At 44.5% G+C, this 19,312-nt stretch overlaps 1 protein-coding gene across 1 annotated transcript in view; it reads left to right on the top strand.

Moving 5' to 3' along the window:
* Positions 1 to 2,041: 2,041 nt before the first annotated feature.
* FMN2 (formin 2) overlaps positions 2,042 to 19,312 on the top strand; it is a 272,539-nt gene continuing 255,268 nt past the window's right edge. Inside the window, exon 1 of the mRNA XM_037069426.1 lies at positions 2,042 to 3,794. Within this exon, the coding sequence (XP_036925321.1) occupies positions 2,234 to 3,794 (1,561 nt within the window). The 5' untranslated portion in view covers positions 2,042 to 2,233. The remainder of the gene's footprint in view (positions 3,795 to 19,312) is intronic.

Here is a 19,312-nt window from a genome sequence, read left to right as displayed (position 1 = left end):
GAAAAAATCCAGCAGTGTTCTCTCTCCTTTCCTCCTTCCTTGTCTTCCTTTTTCCCTTCCCTTCTTTTGTCTCTGGAACTGGTAGAGTGTATCACAGAAGAAAATAGTAAGGACACAAATAGTTCAGAATCAAAGATGTCCTGTAAATGACAGAGCAAAAATCAAGATTCACTCCATGCTGCCTGAGCACAGAAAGCAGCAGAAGATTCCAACAGCCTCAGACAGAGTGTGCTCTCGGAGGAGCCTGGGTTCGAGAAGAGGGCAGTCTTGTGAAAGATGGGAAACAAAGGCTTTGCAAGCAGCCGGAATTGCTCTGAGGCTGGAGACACCCTGGCAAAGTTATTAAACTCGATTTCTCCAAACTAGTTACCCAGAAGGGCCACCTGAGGACCACTGGCCACCTGCCCTTAGGTTATCTGTTTTGAAGAAAGTAATTAGAAAAAAAGGCTAGTAATTAATTATTGCTACATGTGCTTTAGCATGACTTATAGGACCATTAATTTTTTTGATAAAAATAGCTAAAGGGGGAGGTTTGAAATATTGGTCCACAAATATGCAAAAAAACGTTTGCTTGCTGCATTTAAATGGCTCCTGAAGGCTTACTTTAAAAATGCTAACATGAGGGATAGTGATTGCATAATTTCAAGGGGTTGACAATGAAATTCTTTTTTAACATGTTTTTAAAAACTATATGATTGTTGTTCAATTACAGTCGTCTGCATTTTCCTCCCACCACTCTGCCCCCACCCCAGCCAAACCCACCTCCCTCCCTTGCTCCCTGCCCCCCCTTGGTTTTGTCCATGTGTCCTTTATAGTGGTTCCTGAAAACCCTTCCCCCCCATTATCCCCTCCCACCTCCCCTCTGGTTCCTGCAGATTGATTTTAATTTCGATGTCTCTGGTTATATTTTGCTTGTTTCTTTCTTTTGTGGATTAAATTCTAACTTCAATACTTGGAGACTTTAATCTTATTTTGATTTACTGCCTGGAACTTAAAAAAAATACCGATGATGTTTAAAAATGCTTCTTAAATGTAGGTAACTAAATTTCCTAAGTAATGGAAATAGCAACAAGATTGACAATGAAGGAAAGTTTAATATTTATATGGAAGCCAGAATGTTAACCGACTTCATCACAGTGAACTGTTGCTAACTTCTGAAATGAAGCAAGGACAAAGTTTGCCTTCAGGGGTCTGCTTGGGAAAGTGGTGATTTATAGCCTGACATCTGATTTCATGTGTGTGTACCCAGGCCACCTCCTTTCTTCTTGCTTTTTATAGGCGGCGACAATAGGGACATGTTTAATATTGATGAGTTTGACCTCCTGGGAATTATAGTATAGGCACCCTTTTAAAATACAAAGTCTGTCTTATTTATATGGTAAACACAGAATTTGGCGGGGCTTAGCATTTTAATCAACTCTAATCTCCCAGTATTTTGTGGTTCCTCCATCTCGCTATTCTGTTAAAAAAAGAAGTTAAAAATGAATCGAAGGCCAATATTCTCCCGTGGAGTGCAAGGTCTGCGTGGAACATAAAAGCATGACTATATGTCGTCACCCTCCCTAAACCATATCCTCAAGTACGTAAGTGTTAAGGAAAATCAATGATTAAAGAAGAGTTCATTCATTCCACAAATATGAATTGACGATCCACGCTCCCGAAGGCAGGTGTGTGTATGGACGGGTGTACCTATAAGTGTATGTGACTTAGCACCTCTAAGTTGAAATTTGGCTTCAGTGCTTCCCGGTTCCAACTTTCCCTTCCCGCTTAACTTTTCTCCTGGCCTGTCCCGGAGCTTTGAAGTTCTGCGTGCACCTTCCAGCTGACGAGCTCTCGGGGCGGGTGCGATGCCTGCAATCGCCCTGGAGACTCCAGTCCCGGAGACAGAGGAAACGTTTTCGCGCCCGGCGCGGGCCCAGCGGGCGGCGGCGGCGGGCGGGGAGCCAGGCCCCGGCTGCGTCCCGCGCAGCCATTGGCTGGCGCCGCGCGCTGCACTGAGCATGTTCGCGCCTCGCGGGTCCCGAGCTGCAGTCGCCGACGCAGCCGCCGCGCATTGTGCAAAGCGGCTGCAGGAGAGAGCGCGGCCAGTGGGGTTCGCGTCGGCCTCCCTTCCCAGCGGCTCGCCCGGCAGTCCGACTGGCCTGGGAGACTCCCCGCGCCCGGGCCGGGGGCCCAGGAAGGCCGCGATGGCCTGAGCGCCCGAGGCGCGGCGGCGCGGCGGCCGGAGTGCGACATGGGGAACCAGGATGGGAAGCTAAAGAGGAGCGCAGGTGATGCCTCCCACGAAGGCGGCGGCGGCAGCGCGGAGGATGCTGTTGGGCCCAGGGATGTGGAGGCCACAAAGAAGGGGAGCGGGAGCAAGAAGGCTCCGGGCAGGCACGGCAAGGGGGGCGGCGGCGGCGGCGGCGGCGGGGAGCCCGGCAAGAAGAAGAGCAAGTCGGAGTCCAGAGCCTCGGTGTTTTCCAACCTTAGGATCAGGAAGAACCTGTCCAAGGGAAAAGGCGCCGGCGGCTCCCGCGAGAATGTGCTGGACTCCCAGGCCCTGCAGACCGGGGAGCTGGACAGCGCTCCCTCCCTCATCACCAAGACCCCGGACCTCAGCCTGTCCGCGGACGAGACCGGCCTGTCGGATACCGAGGGTGCCGACCCTTTTGAGGTGACCCGTCCGCGTGGCTCTAAGCAGGCGGAGGCTGGAGTCCGGAGCCAGGCTGTCGCCGAAGATTTGGAAACGGCGGCAGGGGCGCAGGATGGACAAAGGACCAGTTCGGGCTCGGACACAGACATCTATAGCTTCCACTCGGCTACGGAGCAAGAGGATTTGCTCTCAGACATCCAGCAGGCGATACGCCTGCAGCACCTTCAGGGCGCCCGGGAGCCAGCGGTGTCCCCCATCGCCACCTCCCCACAGCCCGGGGCCTTCCTGGGCCTGGACCGATTCCTGCTGGGGACCAGCGGTGTGGCTACGGAGGCCCCGGGCAGTCCGGACACTGAGCCGGCGCTGTCGGCGCTCTCTGACCTGCCCGAGAGCCCGGTCGCTGAGCCCCCGGTGCCGGAGCCACCGCCGCCCCCCAGCGGCCGCCGAGCCTCGGAGGCGCCCGTCCTGCCGGTGGCTCAGCCCACGGCCGTGGACTCACACTCGTCCACCGTCTTCCAGTTTCCCGAGGTCGGGCCCGGAGAGGGTGCGGCCAGCGCCCCTGCACAGAGGGCTGGGGACACGGATGAGGACGGCGAGGAGGACGCTTTTGAGGATGCTCCCCGGGGCTCTCCAGGGGAGGAGTGGGGCCTGGCGGTGGAAAAGGCCTCGCAGGGGGTGGGGGGAGAGCCGGAGGAGGGGGCGCGAGGGCCCTGCGCTCCTGCGGCCGCCTCCCTGCCCGGCAGCCCGGCCCCCAGCCCGCGATGCTCCAAGCCCTACCCTCCCGTCACCCCCTGCTACATCAAGACCACCACCCGGCAGCTCAGCTCGCCCAATCACTCCCCGTCGCAGTCCCCCAACCAGAGCCCCAGGATCAAGAGGCGGCTGGAGTCCTCCCTGAGCCGGGGACCCAGAGCTACCCTCGTCTCCTCGGCCGCCCCTGCCCAGAAGCACCGGGACGACGGCGGCCTCAGCCGCTCTGCCGACTGGACTGAGGAGCTGGACTCCCATGCACCCCGGGCGGAAGGCTCGGGGCACCTGCTGGAGGAGGGGGCGGCCGCCGATGGTGGGACGCCCCCCGACGGTGGGACGCCCCCGGCGCTGGCAGCCAAGACGTCTGGGGCGCAGGCGGCCGCGGATGGCTTCCAGAACGTGTTCACTGGTGAGCTCGCCCTGCCGCCGGGTCCGCAGGTCGCAGGTCGCCTGCCAGTTCGGCCCTCCCCCTGCCCCCCACCCTCTCGGGCTCTGAAAAGCCATGGCCTGCTCGTGGCGTGTCCCCTCTTCGTAGGGATTCACTTTACGTCCGGCTCACCCGCTTAGTGAGATCTTTGTTCCTTAAGTCTTCAAGGGAACAACCCAGTCGTGTCTGTCCTAAGTCATCTCAGGGAACGGCTGCTCTGTCCATTTCTCCAGAATATCTGTTGTTCTCTGTGTCCATTTCAACCAGACAGATAGCTGACCCACCATTCTCTTTCCTTCCTCGTCCCCACCCACAGCATTAAAAACCAAACACACCAAGTCGCTCACGGTCCTTCGAAGGGTCGGTGTGGAGAAATGAAGCAGTCGTTCTGCCAGACGTGGTCTCTCTAGAGTCTCCAGATAGTTTCTGTCTCGCCGCGATCTGAACTAGCAGACTGCTAGGTGAAGTTACTCCTGCTTTGTGATGCAATCGAATCGGAAGCACACTATTAGGAAATTAATAAATAATGCACGAGAATATTAGGGACAATTTTTCATTTCCCTGATACCCTGGTTTCATGGTCCTCAAAACAGGAGGTAGGTCGGAGCTAGTGAGGGTGGGAAGGCCCAAAGCACACTGTTCTCCAGCGGGCACCTCTCCTTTGGTTTTGCCGTAGACTTTTTTAGGCTCCTGAAAGCCCAGCTAACGGGTTAGTTTACTGCGGTAAATGCCTAGTAGTGCCATGCGGTTACCCTTTCTCACACGTTTGTAGGCACCAAGGACTTACCCTGAGAGCCCGCTGAAGGAGTGTCAGTTTGCTTCATGCTTACTGCCCTCTCCTCTTACTTATTAATGGAAATACTGAGTGTAAGAATTCAAAGAGCTGGGAAATAATGAAAACTTGCACAAGTACTGATAGGTTTGGGATAAATATTTAAATAATTTAACTTTTCAAAGTGTAATTGGGAATGCTAAAGTCATATGTTGTGTTGCTTTAATAAATAGGTTATAAAATATTACTTAGATTACATTTCTCAGTAAGACCAACTTCTTAGCTCACTAAATGGTGTTAACATTTTGGTATTTTATTGATTGACCACATTTTTATTTTAAGGTATGGGCTACCTTTTATTTTACATTTATTGATTCTTATACTTCAGTGTAATATTTTACATGCTTTCTTTCTCCCTCTCCTTTTTACTTCTTTTTATTGTGCAAGTTAAGTTAAAAGAAACATTTCTAGTCTAATCCCCATTAGGCAAATTGTAAACAAACGAACAAAACCTCCCAAAAGACTATTTTTGAAGGAAGAAGATTGGAAATTTTTGGAGTTGATTCTTGTGAATTTAATGTTGGTGAGAAATCATGTATTTTCTCCGTATTTAGGTAATAATCTTTTCTTTTATTTTTTAGTGTTCTGAGTCCTTTTTTTCACATTTTTTATTGTTGTTTGAGTACAGTTGCCTCCATTTCCCCCCACCCCAGCCCTCCCCACTTCTCACCCTTGATCCCACCCACCTTTGGGATTCTTCCATGTGTGCTTTTTACATGTTCCCGAAAACCCTTCCCCCTTTACCCCCAGTACCCTCTCCCACCTCCCCATATTATTTTTCTAAAAGTGAGAACATCACCATAATTAAGACTACCATTCATTTATATTCACTGTTGCTCTTTCTAATAACATCAGATTTTGTAAATATAGTCATTTCGTTTGTTTAACAAATATATATGTATGTGTACACACACACACACACACACACACACGGCAGCCATATGTACCAGGCTTTATACACACGCACACACCCCATGGTTCTACCTTTCCCAGGCTCACATAGGAGCACTTAGGGATGGGTGTGTAGTACCACACTCTGGGAGTGTCAAGGATAAAGTGACTTACCCCTTGGCAGGGGCTAAGGGAAGGGGACTTCATGGGAAGACTGGTCAGAGTCCTGGAGGTAATAGGAGACCAAATAGGTTGATGTTTTGCTTCCTTAAAGGAGAAAAGTATACTCTTCAAACTTGCATTTTATGCTAAGTACTTTCAAATTTGCAATTTGGGACTCTGTTAAAGGAATCCTGCTCAGGAAGTACCTGGGTTCTGTTGACCTCTCTCCAGGCAGAACGTTTTACTGTGCAGTTAATTGTTTTAATATGGACATCATCTAGTTTATATTTGATGGATGGAGATACTTGGTCAGTCGCCAGTACATCCTTACATAGTAGCTTCCATGTATTTTTATCACTCACTTTCTTTCCAAAAAAGTAAGAAACCCCACAACAAAGAATCAGTAGGTTTCCCCTAATCTTGTAACTGGTGGGGATCTGGGGGTAGAGAAAGAGATGAAATAACTTCCTTAAGGTCAGACTGTGTGTGATTCATTCAGAGCCAGAGCCAGAGCCAGAAATAGAAGCTGCCTTGACTGGTTCATGTCGGAAGGTCCTTGCTTATTACTCATTTTGGGATCTTCACTGCTGTAAGACCCCATAGACATAAGTTATTTTAAAAAAAATATGAGAGAATTTAAGGCCCTCACTTCTGAGATTTTTCTGGTTGCTGTTTTTAAGTTTGGACATGGCTGACCGAGGGGCCGTGCTTGGGCAGGATAAGAGGCGATTGTTGGCTAGAGTGGGCCGCATTTTCTCAGGGCAGCCCTCTCGGAAACGGTTCTCGTGGTGCTAGAATGAACCCAGATTGACCGGGACCCCTCATTCTCAGCTGTTGTCTGTTTTCTTGTCATCTGTCATCGCACTTGGTTCTTTGCCATCCTTTAGGATTTTAAGGGGTGTCTTGGAGATTACCAGAGGCCCAGGGGGCACCAGCCTTGTCCACAGGGAAATTGGTTTCTTGGCCTTCACTTTGGCCTGTCTTTCAGTCAGTTAATTGCCAGCCGCCTTTGAAGCAGGTGATCATGAACACTCTAAATTTCCATAAACATCTTTTATTTTTAAACCAGAAAATGAGGGTTGTCAGCTCCGCAGGAAGGAACAGATGTTTTTTGCTTTTCACTGACTTTCAAACGTAGGGGGAAAATTCAAGGGGAAGAGATCTTTGTGGCAAGTTTGCATGTGTTTGGTCTATATGTTTGGGACGTCAAAAAACATTTAGCCATGATAGAAACCAAAACTTTGCTCTTTTTTTTTTTAGCTGTGAAAGAACCGTTGACCTCTTAGGCTGTCGCACTGAAATATTTCGCAGTTAATCCGAAATACATCTTTTTCTGTGCGGGGGAGAAAAAAATTGCTTGTGAAGTTTCAGAGTCTCCTTTACACATAAAGTCTAACGAGTACTTGTGAAGAGAATTTTGCAGTGAATTAACGTTTAGACATGGAATTTGTTAACTTTGTCATGCCAAATCACTTTTGATAGGAATCCAAAGTCAATTATGTGCTTATCTGTCTTTTTAAAGAAATCATGGGATAAAACTTTGGTCTGTTTTATTTATTTATTTATTTTTAAAGATTTTACTTACTTGCCTTTAGAGAGGAAGGAAAGGAGAGAAGGAGAGAAATATCAATGTATGGTTGCCTCTCGTGAGTCCCCTGCTGGGAACTGGCCTGCAACCCAGGCATGTGGCCTGACTGGGAATCGAACTGCGATCGTATGGTTCGTAGGCCCGCGCTCAATCCACTTGAGTTACACCAGCCAGGCCAAAACTTTGGTCTGTTTTAAATGGATTTATGTCATCTTCAGGCTCATCGTTGCAACATCCCGGCAAAACACTTGTGATAGCCTAACGGTGTGGAAGTGTGTCCTGCTGGCTCCAGCGGCTCGTTTCAGAGTTTTTGTGTCCGTGTAGTTTGCACGAATCCTTCCTTTCAGTCAGCTGCGTGCTCCTAGAGCTGTCTTTGGCCTCTTTTCTCTCCACTCCATCACGTCTAATTTGATTTTTCTGATCAATTTGTCACTGGTTTCTAAATCCAGTAATTATGGTATTAGCTATATTCGCTACACTTCTCTTAGATACGGGCTCTGTGTTGCTGCATTACATAATTACCCCAGTCTTGAAGTAGAGCTTTTTATCCTTTTTTTTTTTTCTTTTCCCATTGAGCAAACTGAGGGTCGGGCAAGTGAAGTAACTTGCCTACGGGCATTAAGCTGCTAAATGGTGCACGTAGGGTACATATGCAGAAAATACCTGTTGTTGATGAGTATAAAATCAGACGACAGCCTCATTGCACTTTTGGATGACTCGGTAGTTAATAAAGGACTTGGGCTTTCGAGTTTAGGTTGTGTGACTCTCATTTTGGCTTTTCTAAAGGTTATCTTGATTTTTATATGAATCAGATTCATGCCACTTATTAATTATGAGGCTGAATTTTCAAAGGCCAGAAGCCGCCTTATTTCTAGCAGTAGCATTGGACAGACAGCAGGCGTCCACTTAATGTCCAATAAATGAATGAAGATCAGAATTCATCCTGATGCGCATACCGCACTTGTCCTGAACGCATCTGTCTTACTGTAACGGGAATGCAGAAGGAAGGCTGTTGTTTTCCCCAGGTCTGGCCTTACCGGGCTCCATATACCCACATAGAATTTAACAACACCATCTGGGCCCAGCACCGCTGTTCTTAAATCATTTTAGTTTGCTCTCCAGCATCCTTTCTCATTCTTTGTTTTGCCTGTGGTTTGGATTGAAGTCAAGTACCCCAGTAGCTGCAGTGACGGGTTTTAATGACTGCTTTATGAGCAGAGGACTGGCCTAGTTTTAAGTGCATTTAGGCAGTTGGAGATAAGCCACGTGAATTTGAAATGGAACAGCAGCTTTTTGAGCTGCGCTTCCTTCTGAGTCTATTAAAAAGGCGCTGAACATAAACAGTTGGGTGAAGGTACCACCAGTAGTTAGCGTTTAACTACTATTATTCTAGGTAAATTCGCATCCTGGGTTTGCTATTTAGTTAAGTGACTCTCAAGTAATTTTTTCCCAATGTCTGAGAGATTTCACATGAAAAATGTTAAGATTAACTGAAATTCTGTCTGTAAAGTCTCTACAACTCAGCCTGGTACAGAAGTACTCTTTGCTTTCATGTCCCGGTTTATCGTTTCAGTGAACTTCATTGTTCAGAGAGGTCAGAACCAGATTATTAAAACAAGATAAAAGACCTATGATATTGTATACACATATTTGGAAGGCTATACTTAAGCAGTAGCTGAGAATTAATATTTCAAGTCACTAGATTTTTTGCACATTAGTTTATACATAATGTTTTTCCCCCCTCCATTTTCTATGATTGTAAGCCTGTTGGTCACTGTATTAGAAATTTTGGTTTACTTTCAGCTTTGAAGAAGACAAGCATCTGGTGGGGGCGTGGCTCCGTGCTGGGGGCGTGGCTCTGTGCTGAGGGTTGGGGAAGAGGAAGCCCCGTGCACACCCTCCGTATTGTGCTCTGTGCAGCATCTGGCTACAAACATCTGACTTTGCAGCCTTAACCTCCTACAGTCTCCTTCATAAACCTTCTACATCAGTCAAGTTGATCTGCTTACTGTTCTATGAACATGCACTTCAGTGTTCTGACTGCGCCTTTTGTCTTGCAGTTTTTAACCCTCTTGGAACACCCTGCTTGTCTCTATGGATTTTGCATCTGAAAAGGGCTGGTTAAATTCCCATTTCTTCCTCTGTATCTGTTCCAGCTACACCTCACTGGCAGTCACCTCCATGTCTCTATCCCCACTCTCTATGTCACCTTTTACATACCTATTGGGTTTAGGGAATCTTTTGGTCTTCTCTCTCACTTCCTTGGCTTTCCTTTGCTTCTTGCCTGCTTCTGTTCATTCAGCATCCTCTCTTCTATCAACCAGTCCATAATACCTCCTCCCTGCCTGCTGTGTGCCGGCCACTGTGATGGCACTGAGCCTGCCGAGGTCTCTGGAAATACTTGCGCTCTATTTTTTTAAACAGTCTAGTTGGGTCTCTCAGCTTTCTGCTAGTAACTAAAACTAATTGAACTTACACTAGAAAATTACTATTTGGGGTAGTTGAAATTAATTATTTTCATGGAGGTGGGATTGAATCACTGGTGAGCAAGTTCAGTGCTACTTTGTTGGGACTTGTGGTAAAAGGACATGTATTCCTGTTGTCAGTTGGTCTTAAAATAGCAATGATAATGTAGTAACTTTGAGTTTTCAAATATAAAATTTTATTGGTAATGAAAAAGAGGTAAAGGAAATAGAAAAACTTCTATTGCTCTGCTCACGCCTGCTTTTTGCATTACAGGTAATAACCTGATGTTAATGAAACTCAGCACTAAGGGAACACTAGGAAGACACAAAGAAGTACTGCCTTGTGCCTTGATAGTTATTGGATGTAATTAAGGATTTTTATCTAAGGATTTTATCTTAACATAAATACATGGAAACTATGACTTCTAATCAATTTAAAATGGTCATAAGGCAAGCTATTACGACATCAAAATGATTAGAGCAAATAATAACAGGTATTGGGTGATAGGAGAGGATGCTAACCGTGCTAGAGTGTTGCTGTCCATTGGTATCTGCTCCACTGTGGGTGAGGTAGAGGGCAAAATTTACACCGTCCTCCTTTCCAAGGATATACGTGGATGTGTTGAGTGCCTAGGAAAATTACCGCTACTCTTCTGTGACCTGGTCAGTCTCCACGGCACCCTGGACTCCCTGGAAACTTTATTATTTGTTACAACAGAGCTTCCATGCACTGATAATGGTCCTTTTATTTGCAGGGGTAATGGATATTTTTTTGAGAAAATCAAGCCTTTATTGTGTTTTAAAATTATGCTTAAAGATACTTAAGCATTACTCAGTTGGCTCTCTTTTTATACCCTAAGAAGTGTTCTTTGTTCTAGTATTCAGTGATATAGTGGACATGTATGAAGAACAATTCTCCGTCATTTAAATTGTTGCTTGACATATATACGTGAGAAAAACTGTGTCCGTCAGTAAATTAGGAGCAGCACCACGGCAATAGACACGTTGAGAGGTCTTTCCAACCGCTTCCCTTTTAAAGTATGTTGTTGATGCTGGCAGAGGCCACTGTTTCTTTGCTGAACCCCCCCCCCCCCGAGTCATATATGAAGGGTTCGTTCTGTTTGGGACACCACATCTGAGTCTCTGTCAACCTGGCTGAAGCATTAGCCCTGGTCTGATGATTTCCTGAGACCCTACCCGACCCAACCTGCAGGCCCACCCAAGCTGCTTCCAGTGGCTTTTCTGTACAGACGGCCAATCTTGGCTCCTGCTGCAGTCTTTCCTAAACTCTCTCAAAGGTTCACAAACCCAAAACAAGCAGCAGCTGGCCTCAGAATCCATGATACTTCTTGCTAAGCAGCCCCCAAACCTGGCATTAGCAGCATCTGGCCTCAATTTACAGCTTAGCTCTTCTAGACACTTCCAAGCCCAGCATAAGTGGCAACCATCGCAGATCACTTCGTAGCTCATGTGAAGGGCAGGGCACAGGCAGCAGCTGACCTGGGCCTGCAGTAGAGCCCCTCTCAAGAGGCTCCAGAACCAACATATTTAGTGGCCAGCTGCAGACCACACCAGAGCAGCACCCTACCATCTTCACACATAACACACCCAAGGAGTAGATTCTGCAGGCAATAGAGCCCAGTTAATGCAAATCCTGTTACATACCGTCAGCCCCTGTTACATACCGTCAGCCCCTGCACAACAGCTCCTCCACTGTAGTCATGGCCTGTCCTCACAGCCAGTCAGCTCGAGGGTCAATCCCACCCTCTGATGTGCCAACAGCAATCAAGGCTCAATTACAATAGGAGGGCACACACATACCCCATATGAGGGACACACCTGAAGCTCCTGCACCCCACAGGTCACATATTATATAAGGCTACTCTGCTGAGACTGGAAGACACGGTAGCTATATCTAATTCCAACAGGGGGGCAACCAAAGTGAGGAGAAAAAGAAACATGTCCCAAGTGAAAGCATGGAACAAAACTCCAGAAAAAGGATGACACAGAATGGAGACAAGCAATCTACCAGGTGCAGAGTTCGAAACATTGGTTCTAAACATACTCAGTGAGCTCAGTGAGAACTTCAGCAAAAAGAGACGGAATGTAAAAATGGAGATGGAGCAACATCAAAAAGAACCAGTCTGAAATGAAGAACACAATAACTGAAGTGAAGAATATGGAGGGAATCAAGAGCAGGTGAGATGAAAAAGAGGATTGAGTCCATGATTTGGAAGAAAAGGTAGCAGAAAACATTCGATCAGAACAGCAAAAAGAAAAAAGAATTAAAACATGAGGATACTTTAAGGGGCCTCTGCAACTACATCAAACATGCCAATATTTGCCTCCTAGGGGCCCCAGAATGAGAAGAGAGGTGAAGAAATAATGACGGAAAACTTCCTTAACTTGGCAATGGAAATAGACATATAAACCCATAGGGCACAAAGAGCCCCAGACAAGATGAACCCTCAAACAAGATGAACCCCCAAAAGGCCCCCACCAAGACATCTCATAATTAAAATGCCAAAAGTTAAAAACAGAAGGGAAATCTTAAAATCAGCAAGAGAAAAGCAGCTAGTTACCTAAAGGGAGCTCCCATAAGACTGTCCATTGGTATCTCAACAGATGCTTCACAGGCCAGAGGGGATTGACACAAAATATTCAAAGAAATGAAAAGAAAGGACCTACAACCAAGAGTGCTCAGCAAAGCTACTGTTTAGGATTGAAGGACAGGTAAAGTGCTTCTCAGAGAAGATGAAGTTAAAGGAGTTCATCCCCATCAAAGCAGTACTACAAGACATCTTCAAAGGACTTATTAAAAAGAAGAAGAAAAGGTAAAAATATAAATAATAAACTAACAATAACTACATATATAGGAACAATTACTTTAAATGTAAATGGATTACATGCTCCAATCAAAGCACACAGAGTGGCTGGATGGGAAAGAACCCAAGACCCTTACACATGCTGCCGACAAGAGACTCACTTCAGGTTGAAGAACATACACAGACTGAAAGTAAAGGGATGTAAAAAGTGATTTCATGGAAAGAGAAATAAAAAAATATGGGGTAGCAATACTTACACCAGATAAAATAGACTTTAAAACAAAGGCTATAGTAAGAGACAAAGAAGGACCCAGCGATTCCACTTCTGGGTATTTAACTGAAGAAACCCGAAACACTATACTGATAAGACATATACATCTGTATGTTCATTGCAGCATTTATTGACACAGTCAAGATATGGAAGCAATCTGAATGTCCACTGATAGATTAGTGGATAAAGAAGATTTAGGGTATACAAGGGGAGGGCAAAAACCGAGAATTATCTTCTGGAGGGTGAGCCCTTGTAGTACAGGCTTCTCCTGCTAGGTGAGTGTTCTAGGAATCCATCTATATCAGTGTACCAGCTGGTGGTGTTGTGAGAGGTGGCATTTGGCTTCATGAATGTTTTTTTTTTAAGACTTTTCCAACGCATTGGCCCATTTCATGATGGGTGATTTACGAGTGCACCTGTCAACATCATGCTGAGTGTTCAGCAGTTTTTGACCATAACCAGCATGCCTCCTGTGTCCCATCCTCCCTATTTACCTCGTCTCACCCCAAGTGACTTTTTTCTGTTTCTCCCAGATGAGAAAAGCCCTCAAAGGGAAACATTTTGCCAATGTGGAAGAGGTGAAACAGGAAATGGCAGAAGCACTAAAAGGCATCAAAACTGATGAATTCAAAAACTGTTTTGAACGGTGGAAAAAATGTCTTGGTAGGTGTATCGCATCATGTGGAGAGTACTTTGAAGGTGACTAAGTTGAAACATGTAAGAATAAATACAGTTTTTTACCACTGAATTCCAAGGGATTTTTTTAGTTCTATCTTGTATATGGGATATTACTCAGCTATACAAAAATAAACTCTTGCCATCTGCAACAGCATGGATGGACCTAGAGGGTATTATACTAAGTGAAATACCCTCTATGGAATCTCAAAAACAAAATAAACAAAACAACAAACTGATAGATACAGAGAACAGTTTGGTGGTTCCCAGATGGGAGGGTTGGGTGAAAAAGGTAAAGGGATTGAGAAGTACGAAAATGGTAGTTACAAAATAGTCACAGGGATGGGAAGTGTAGTGTAGGGAATATAATCAGCAATATTGTAATAACTATGGTTTCAGTTGGGTACTAGGTTTATCAGGGTGATCAATTGTTAAGTTATATAAGTGCCCAATTACTAGGCACTTATATAACTTTTATGTTGTATACCTGAAACTAATATAATATTCTGTGTCAATTCTAATTGAAAAAATTAAAAACACCTAAAAGCATAAGGCAGCTCACTGATCTTTTGGAAGACAGGGCATCACTCTCTTGCTTCTTCTTAGTTCCCTGGTTTTCCTTGGTTGCAAAAGTGAATGCAGGCTTGCTGGGAAGCTGGTTCCTCCAAGTCTCATCCAACCCTGAAATTTTAGAGAAGCGATGCTTCCAGCAATTTCCCTTTCGTCTAGTAGTGTTATCTGCATACTTAGATCTTCTCTTATAGCTGGAGAAAATCCCAATGCCAGGGGGTCCACTTATACCACAGGTAAAGGTGCTTTGTGCATCTGTAATGATTGGAGAGCAGCGATGTTTTGACCTGGAGAGTTTGGTGAATTGTTCATCGATGTCCAAGGAGATCTGTGTTGGTCAGACTGCCCTCATCTGATGTGAACTTAGCTCTTTGTGTTTTTTAACATTAAGGTAGTAACTGTACGTGGTGACTGTGTCATTGAACCTCAGTATGTTAGTTCATCAGCCTGTGTGCACTGGCCAAAAAAAAGTCGCGAGGAAGGGTTTGCAGTGGAGAAAGGAGTTTGTTATTTTAGGACTGGCCAGTGCAGAGAACATTCGAGCCCGTGTCCTGAAAGAACCCAGCTTCCCTTTGGCACGTTGGTGACAGATTTTACAGGGCGAAATCACATGACATGGTGGGGTAGCGGTTGGGCCCACGTTAGGAGCTGATTGACTGGGGGTGAGATAAGAGGAATAAATCATTTCCCCAGGTCTTGAGGACAGTTCAGAGGTCTCTTCTGTAGAGTCCCTCTGTCCAGTCTCATGGGAAAGTAGCCAGGAGGTTGGTGCACCTTAGGGTCAGCTGCTGAAACATAACTTAGGTTCAGGTGTTATGTTTAGCTTGCCAGTGGTCTGACCCAGTAACCACTAGGTCTGGGCTGCTGTCTTTTGCTGCCTCAGGGGTTAATGATTATCCAGGGGAAAGGCCAGGGCTCTGGTAGGGAAAGAGACAGAGAGAGAGAGAGAGAGAGAGAGAGAGAGATTTCCAAAGCTGGAGTCACAAATCAAATCAAAATCATGAAGACGCTTGGTTCCAAGTGGTTGACCTATTTAATGGTAATACACAAGGGCCCAGCAGAAGTAAGGGCTGCCTGAGCGTTGTTGGTAGGGTGATGGTGTGGGTGTAATAACATAGTTTTAATTTGAACATTTCACCTAAAACGTCATATGGTATGCTTCAGGTTGATATCGTTATGTTGCAGAATTACATGCTTATGATTTTATAATAAAAGATTTTGTCATAAAAAGGGATGTTATTTGTGCCGGACCCTGTATGGAAGGCAAAAGCTGTGTTGTATGATGTGTGACCCAAGGGTTTAGTGTGTATGGGGTGTGTCTAATACTGGCAACAAATACATCGAGCGAGTCCTTTTACATTATTATCTACAATGTAAGTCAGCTGTTCTCGGATGGATTATACTTTGCATTTTTCCTTTTAGTTTAAACTGCTCAACTGAAGTAGTACTTTTAATTGTCTTTTTTCCCAGTAAATGTTAATATATTGGTTTTTGTTATGTTTTCAATTTTCCTGATTGTATATGCTTACTCAAATAATTTTTATGAGTTTATGATATTCCATTTAGAAGTTTTCACCCATATTTTTCACCCCAAAATTTCTTAGAAACTNGAGAGAGAGAGAAAGACACAGAAACAGAGAGATTTCCAAAGCTGGAGTCACAAATCAAATCAAAATCATGAAGACGCTTGGTTCCAAGTGGCTGACCTATTTAATGGTAATACACAAGGGCCCAGCAGAAGTAAGGGCTGCTTGAGCGTTGTTGGTAGGGTGATGGTGTGGGTGTAATAACATAGTTTTAATTTGAACATTTCACCTGAAACGTCATATGGTATGCTTCAGTGTGATATCGTTATGTTGCAGAATTACATGCTTATGATTTTATAATAAAAGATTTTGTCATAAAAAGGGATGCTATTTGTGCTGGACCCTGTACGGAAGGCAAAAGCTGTGTTGTATGATGTGTGACCCAAGGGTTTAGTGTGTATGGGGTGTGTCTAATACTGGCAACAAATACATCGAGCGAGTCCTTTTACATTATTATCTACAATGTAAGTCAGCTGTTCTCGGATGGATTATACTTTGCATTTTTCCTTTTAGTTTAAACTGCTCAACTGAAGTAGTACTTTTAATTGTCTTTTTTCCCAGTAAATGTTAATATATTGGTTTTTGTTATGTTTTCAATTTTCCTGATTGTATATGCTTACTCAAATAATTTTTATGAGTTTATGATATTCCATTTAGAAGTTTTCACCCATATTTTTCACCCCCAAATTTCTTAGAAACTAGAAGGCTAAAAAGTTGGAAGAGCTGGTAGGTTTTTTACTTTTTAAAGAAGTTTTTTTTTGGCTTTAAACAAGTAAAGCTTGTTTAGGCTCATTAAGAAGCAAATGGACTATAATGGAACTATTTTTGGATCCCAAATAAGTGCATTCGAATGCTCTGTGGAGAGTTTTGTAGGCAATGAGTCTCTTCCTTATTTACATACAAGTTTTATCTTTTAAAAGAGTAATAAGAACAACGGGATAACAATGGACATAGGCTTTTGTGCCTCATTTTTTAAGCTATATACTTGGAGACCATTGGCCCCTCTTCCTCGCCCTCCCTCTTCCTGTTTTTAAAGCTATAGACAAACCTGTGCCTCTTTGGGGAGGCAAGGTGCAGTATGGGAATTCTCCACGGGAGGCATTGCATTTTGCCACCCTCCAAGATGTTCTGCAGGCCCATTCTCTGTTACTGTCCTTGCAGAGCTCCTAAATGGGCTTTGAGGGCATAAAATGTTTGCCTGGTACCCTGGCACTTTATTTTAGGCTGTATGGTTTGATCTGTCCCTATTTTGGTCTTCAAAAGATCCCAAAGTGTGTCGACTCTGTTGGATCCGGTATATAAGCCTGAGTAAGAACTGCGATGATTTAGGTGGAGAGACATGTGGGCTGAAAATGTGATATAAGTGACAAGTGATTCTGGGAAGTCTTTCAGGTCTGATTTGGATTATTTCTCTAAGGAATGGCATTGGAGTCTAGGTTGACAGATCGTTTTCATTCCCACGTGCTTTGGGATAATAGAAGCCAGGGAATGTGGTGTTAAGTTTAACTTTAGGCCAAACCAAGGCTGAGTCACCAGTTAATTTCCTTTTGTATGTACCATCTTGGTTTCGTTACCAACTAAAATTTCCTATAGATGGCTGTGTCTGTCTCTGTAGCCCGTCTCTCACCTGGGCGTCAGGCACATCCTTCTTACATACATGAGTCTAGGAGACTCACCTTGTCTAAACTATACTCATTGTTTTTCCCACTCTTTAAGTGTTGCAGCTACAAGTTCATGCACCCGATGCTTAAAGAAAGGCCAATATTCAACCCATCAGAGTGTGGAGTAAGAAAAGGATTACTGATTGAGAAGGCCCAGCTCAAGAAGATGGGGTTGCCTTCTGGCTTCTTCAAATCCATCTTAAGAGATCCCAGAATTCACGAGTCTTTTATCGTCAAGGGTAGGGAGGAGAAGTTAGGCAGGAGGTGAGTCTGGACCTTCGACAGCCGGACCTTTGAGGGGATCCAAGAAAGGGCATGAAATTCCTAAATCTCTTTGTTCCTGGTAGGTTCCTTGACCCTTGCTGATCTGAGTTTGGTTCTGGAGACTCCTGTAAATCTTTGAAAAAATGGTCATTTCTTTGTGCGTATTTCTTACTTTTCAGGAGAGGGGATCTCTCCCAAGGGGCTGCTTAAGCCTCTAGCAAACTTTCTCCAGTCAATTAGCACATCTATAGCTGGAGCTGTCAGCCTGAAGGTCATCAGAGAGAGCATTTTGCTCTGTTATGTAATCACTTTCATTCCAGGTTTTCCCATGAAGGTATTGCTGTCCAGGCTTGCCATCTTCCTTGATTCTTCCACCCTCTCATACTTGAACTTGACATCAATTAGTCTTTCCATTTTTTTTTGATTCTTAAATACAGGGTGGGGCTAAAGTGGCTTTACAGTTGTTCATATGGACAATAATACAATAATTAGTAAATAATACAAGAATAAAGTGTGTTTTATGTACTTGGAACTATAAACCTACTTTAGCCCCACCCCGTATTTCTTTACTAAGTCTTCCTATTTCTGTTTTTTAAAATATATTTTATTGATTATGCCATTACATTTGTCCTATTTCCCCCCTTCATTCCCCTCCACCCTGCACACCCCTCCCCCACCATTCCCCTCCTTTAGTTTATGTCCATGTCTCAAGTTCTTTAGATTCTATATTTCCCATACTATTCTTGCCCTCCCCCTATCTATTTTCTACCTGCCATCTCTATGCTACTTATTCTCTGTACCTTCTCCCCCCTTCTCCTCCTCCCACTCCCCTGTTGCTAACCCTCCATGTGATCTTCATTTTTATGGTTCCACTCCTGATCTAGCCGTCCTCTTAGTTTGCTTTTGTTTTAGGTGTGGTTGTTAATAACTGTGAGTTTGCTGTCCTTTCACTGTTCATATTTTTTATCTTCTTTTTCTTAGATAAGTCCCTTTAATATTTCATAGAATAAGGGCTTGGTGATGATGAACTCCTTGAATTTCATCTTATTTGAGAAGCACTGTATCTATCCTTCCATTCTAAATGAAAGTTTTTCTGGATAAAGCAATCTTGGCTGTAGGTCTTTGGATTTCGTGACTTGGAATACTTCTTTCCAGTCCCTTCTTGCCTGTAAGGTCTCTTTTGAGAAATCAGCTGACAGTCTGATGGGAACTCCTTTGTAGGTGACTGTCCCCTTATGTCTTGCTGCTTCTAGGATTCTCTCCTTCATTTTAATCTTGGCTAATGTAATTATGATGTGCCTAGGTGTATTCCTCCTTGGGTCCAACTTCTTTGGGACTCTCTGAGCTTCCTGGATTTCCTGGAAGTCTATTCCTTTGCCAGACTGGGGAAGTTCTCCTTTATTATTTGTTCCAATAAGTTTTCCACTCGTGGCTGTTCCTCTTCTCCTTCTGATACCCCTATAATTCGGATGTTGGAACATTTAAAGATGTCCTGAAGGTTCCCAAGCCTCTCCTCAATTTTTTTGAATTCTTGTTTCTTCATACTTTTCTGTTTGGTCATTTTTTTCTTTCTTCTGGTCCACTCCCTTGATTTGAGTCCCAGTTTTTTTTCTATCACTATTGGTTTCCTGTGCATCTCCCTTCATTTCAATTAGTTTAGCCTTCATATGTTCCTCTAATTTGTGACTAAAATCAACCAGTTCTGTGAGC

The sequence above is a fragment of the Sturnira hondurensis genome, unplaced genomic scaffold (assembly GCF_014824575.4).
Source record: "Sturnira hondurensis isolate 20B ecotype Veracruz unplaced genomic scaffold, ASM1482457v3 Scaffold0018525, whole genome shotgun sequence".
NCBI lineage: Eukaryota > Metazoa > Chordata > Mammalia > Chiroptera > Phyllostomidae > Sturnira > Sturnira hondurensis.
Note: the sequence above shows the minus strand (reverse complement) of the source record. Positions and strands in the feature narration are given on the sequence as shown.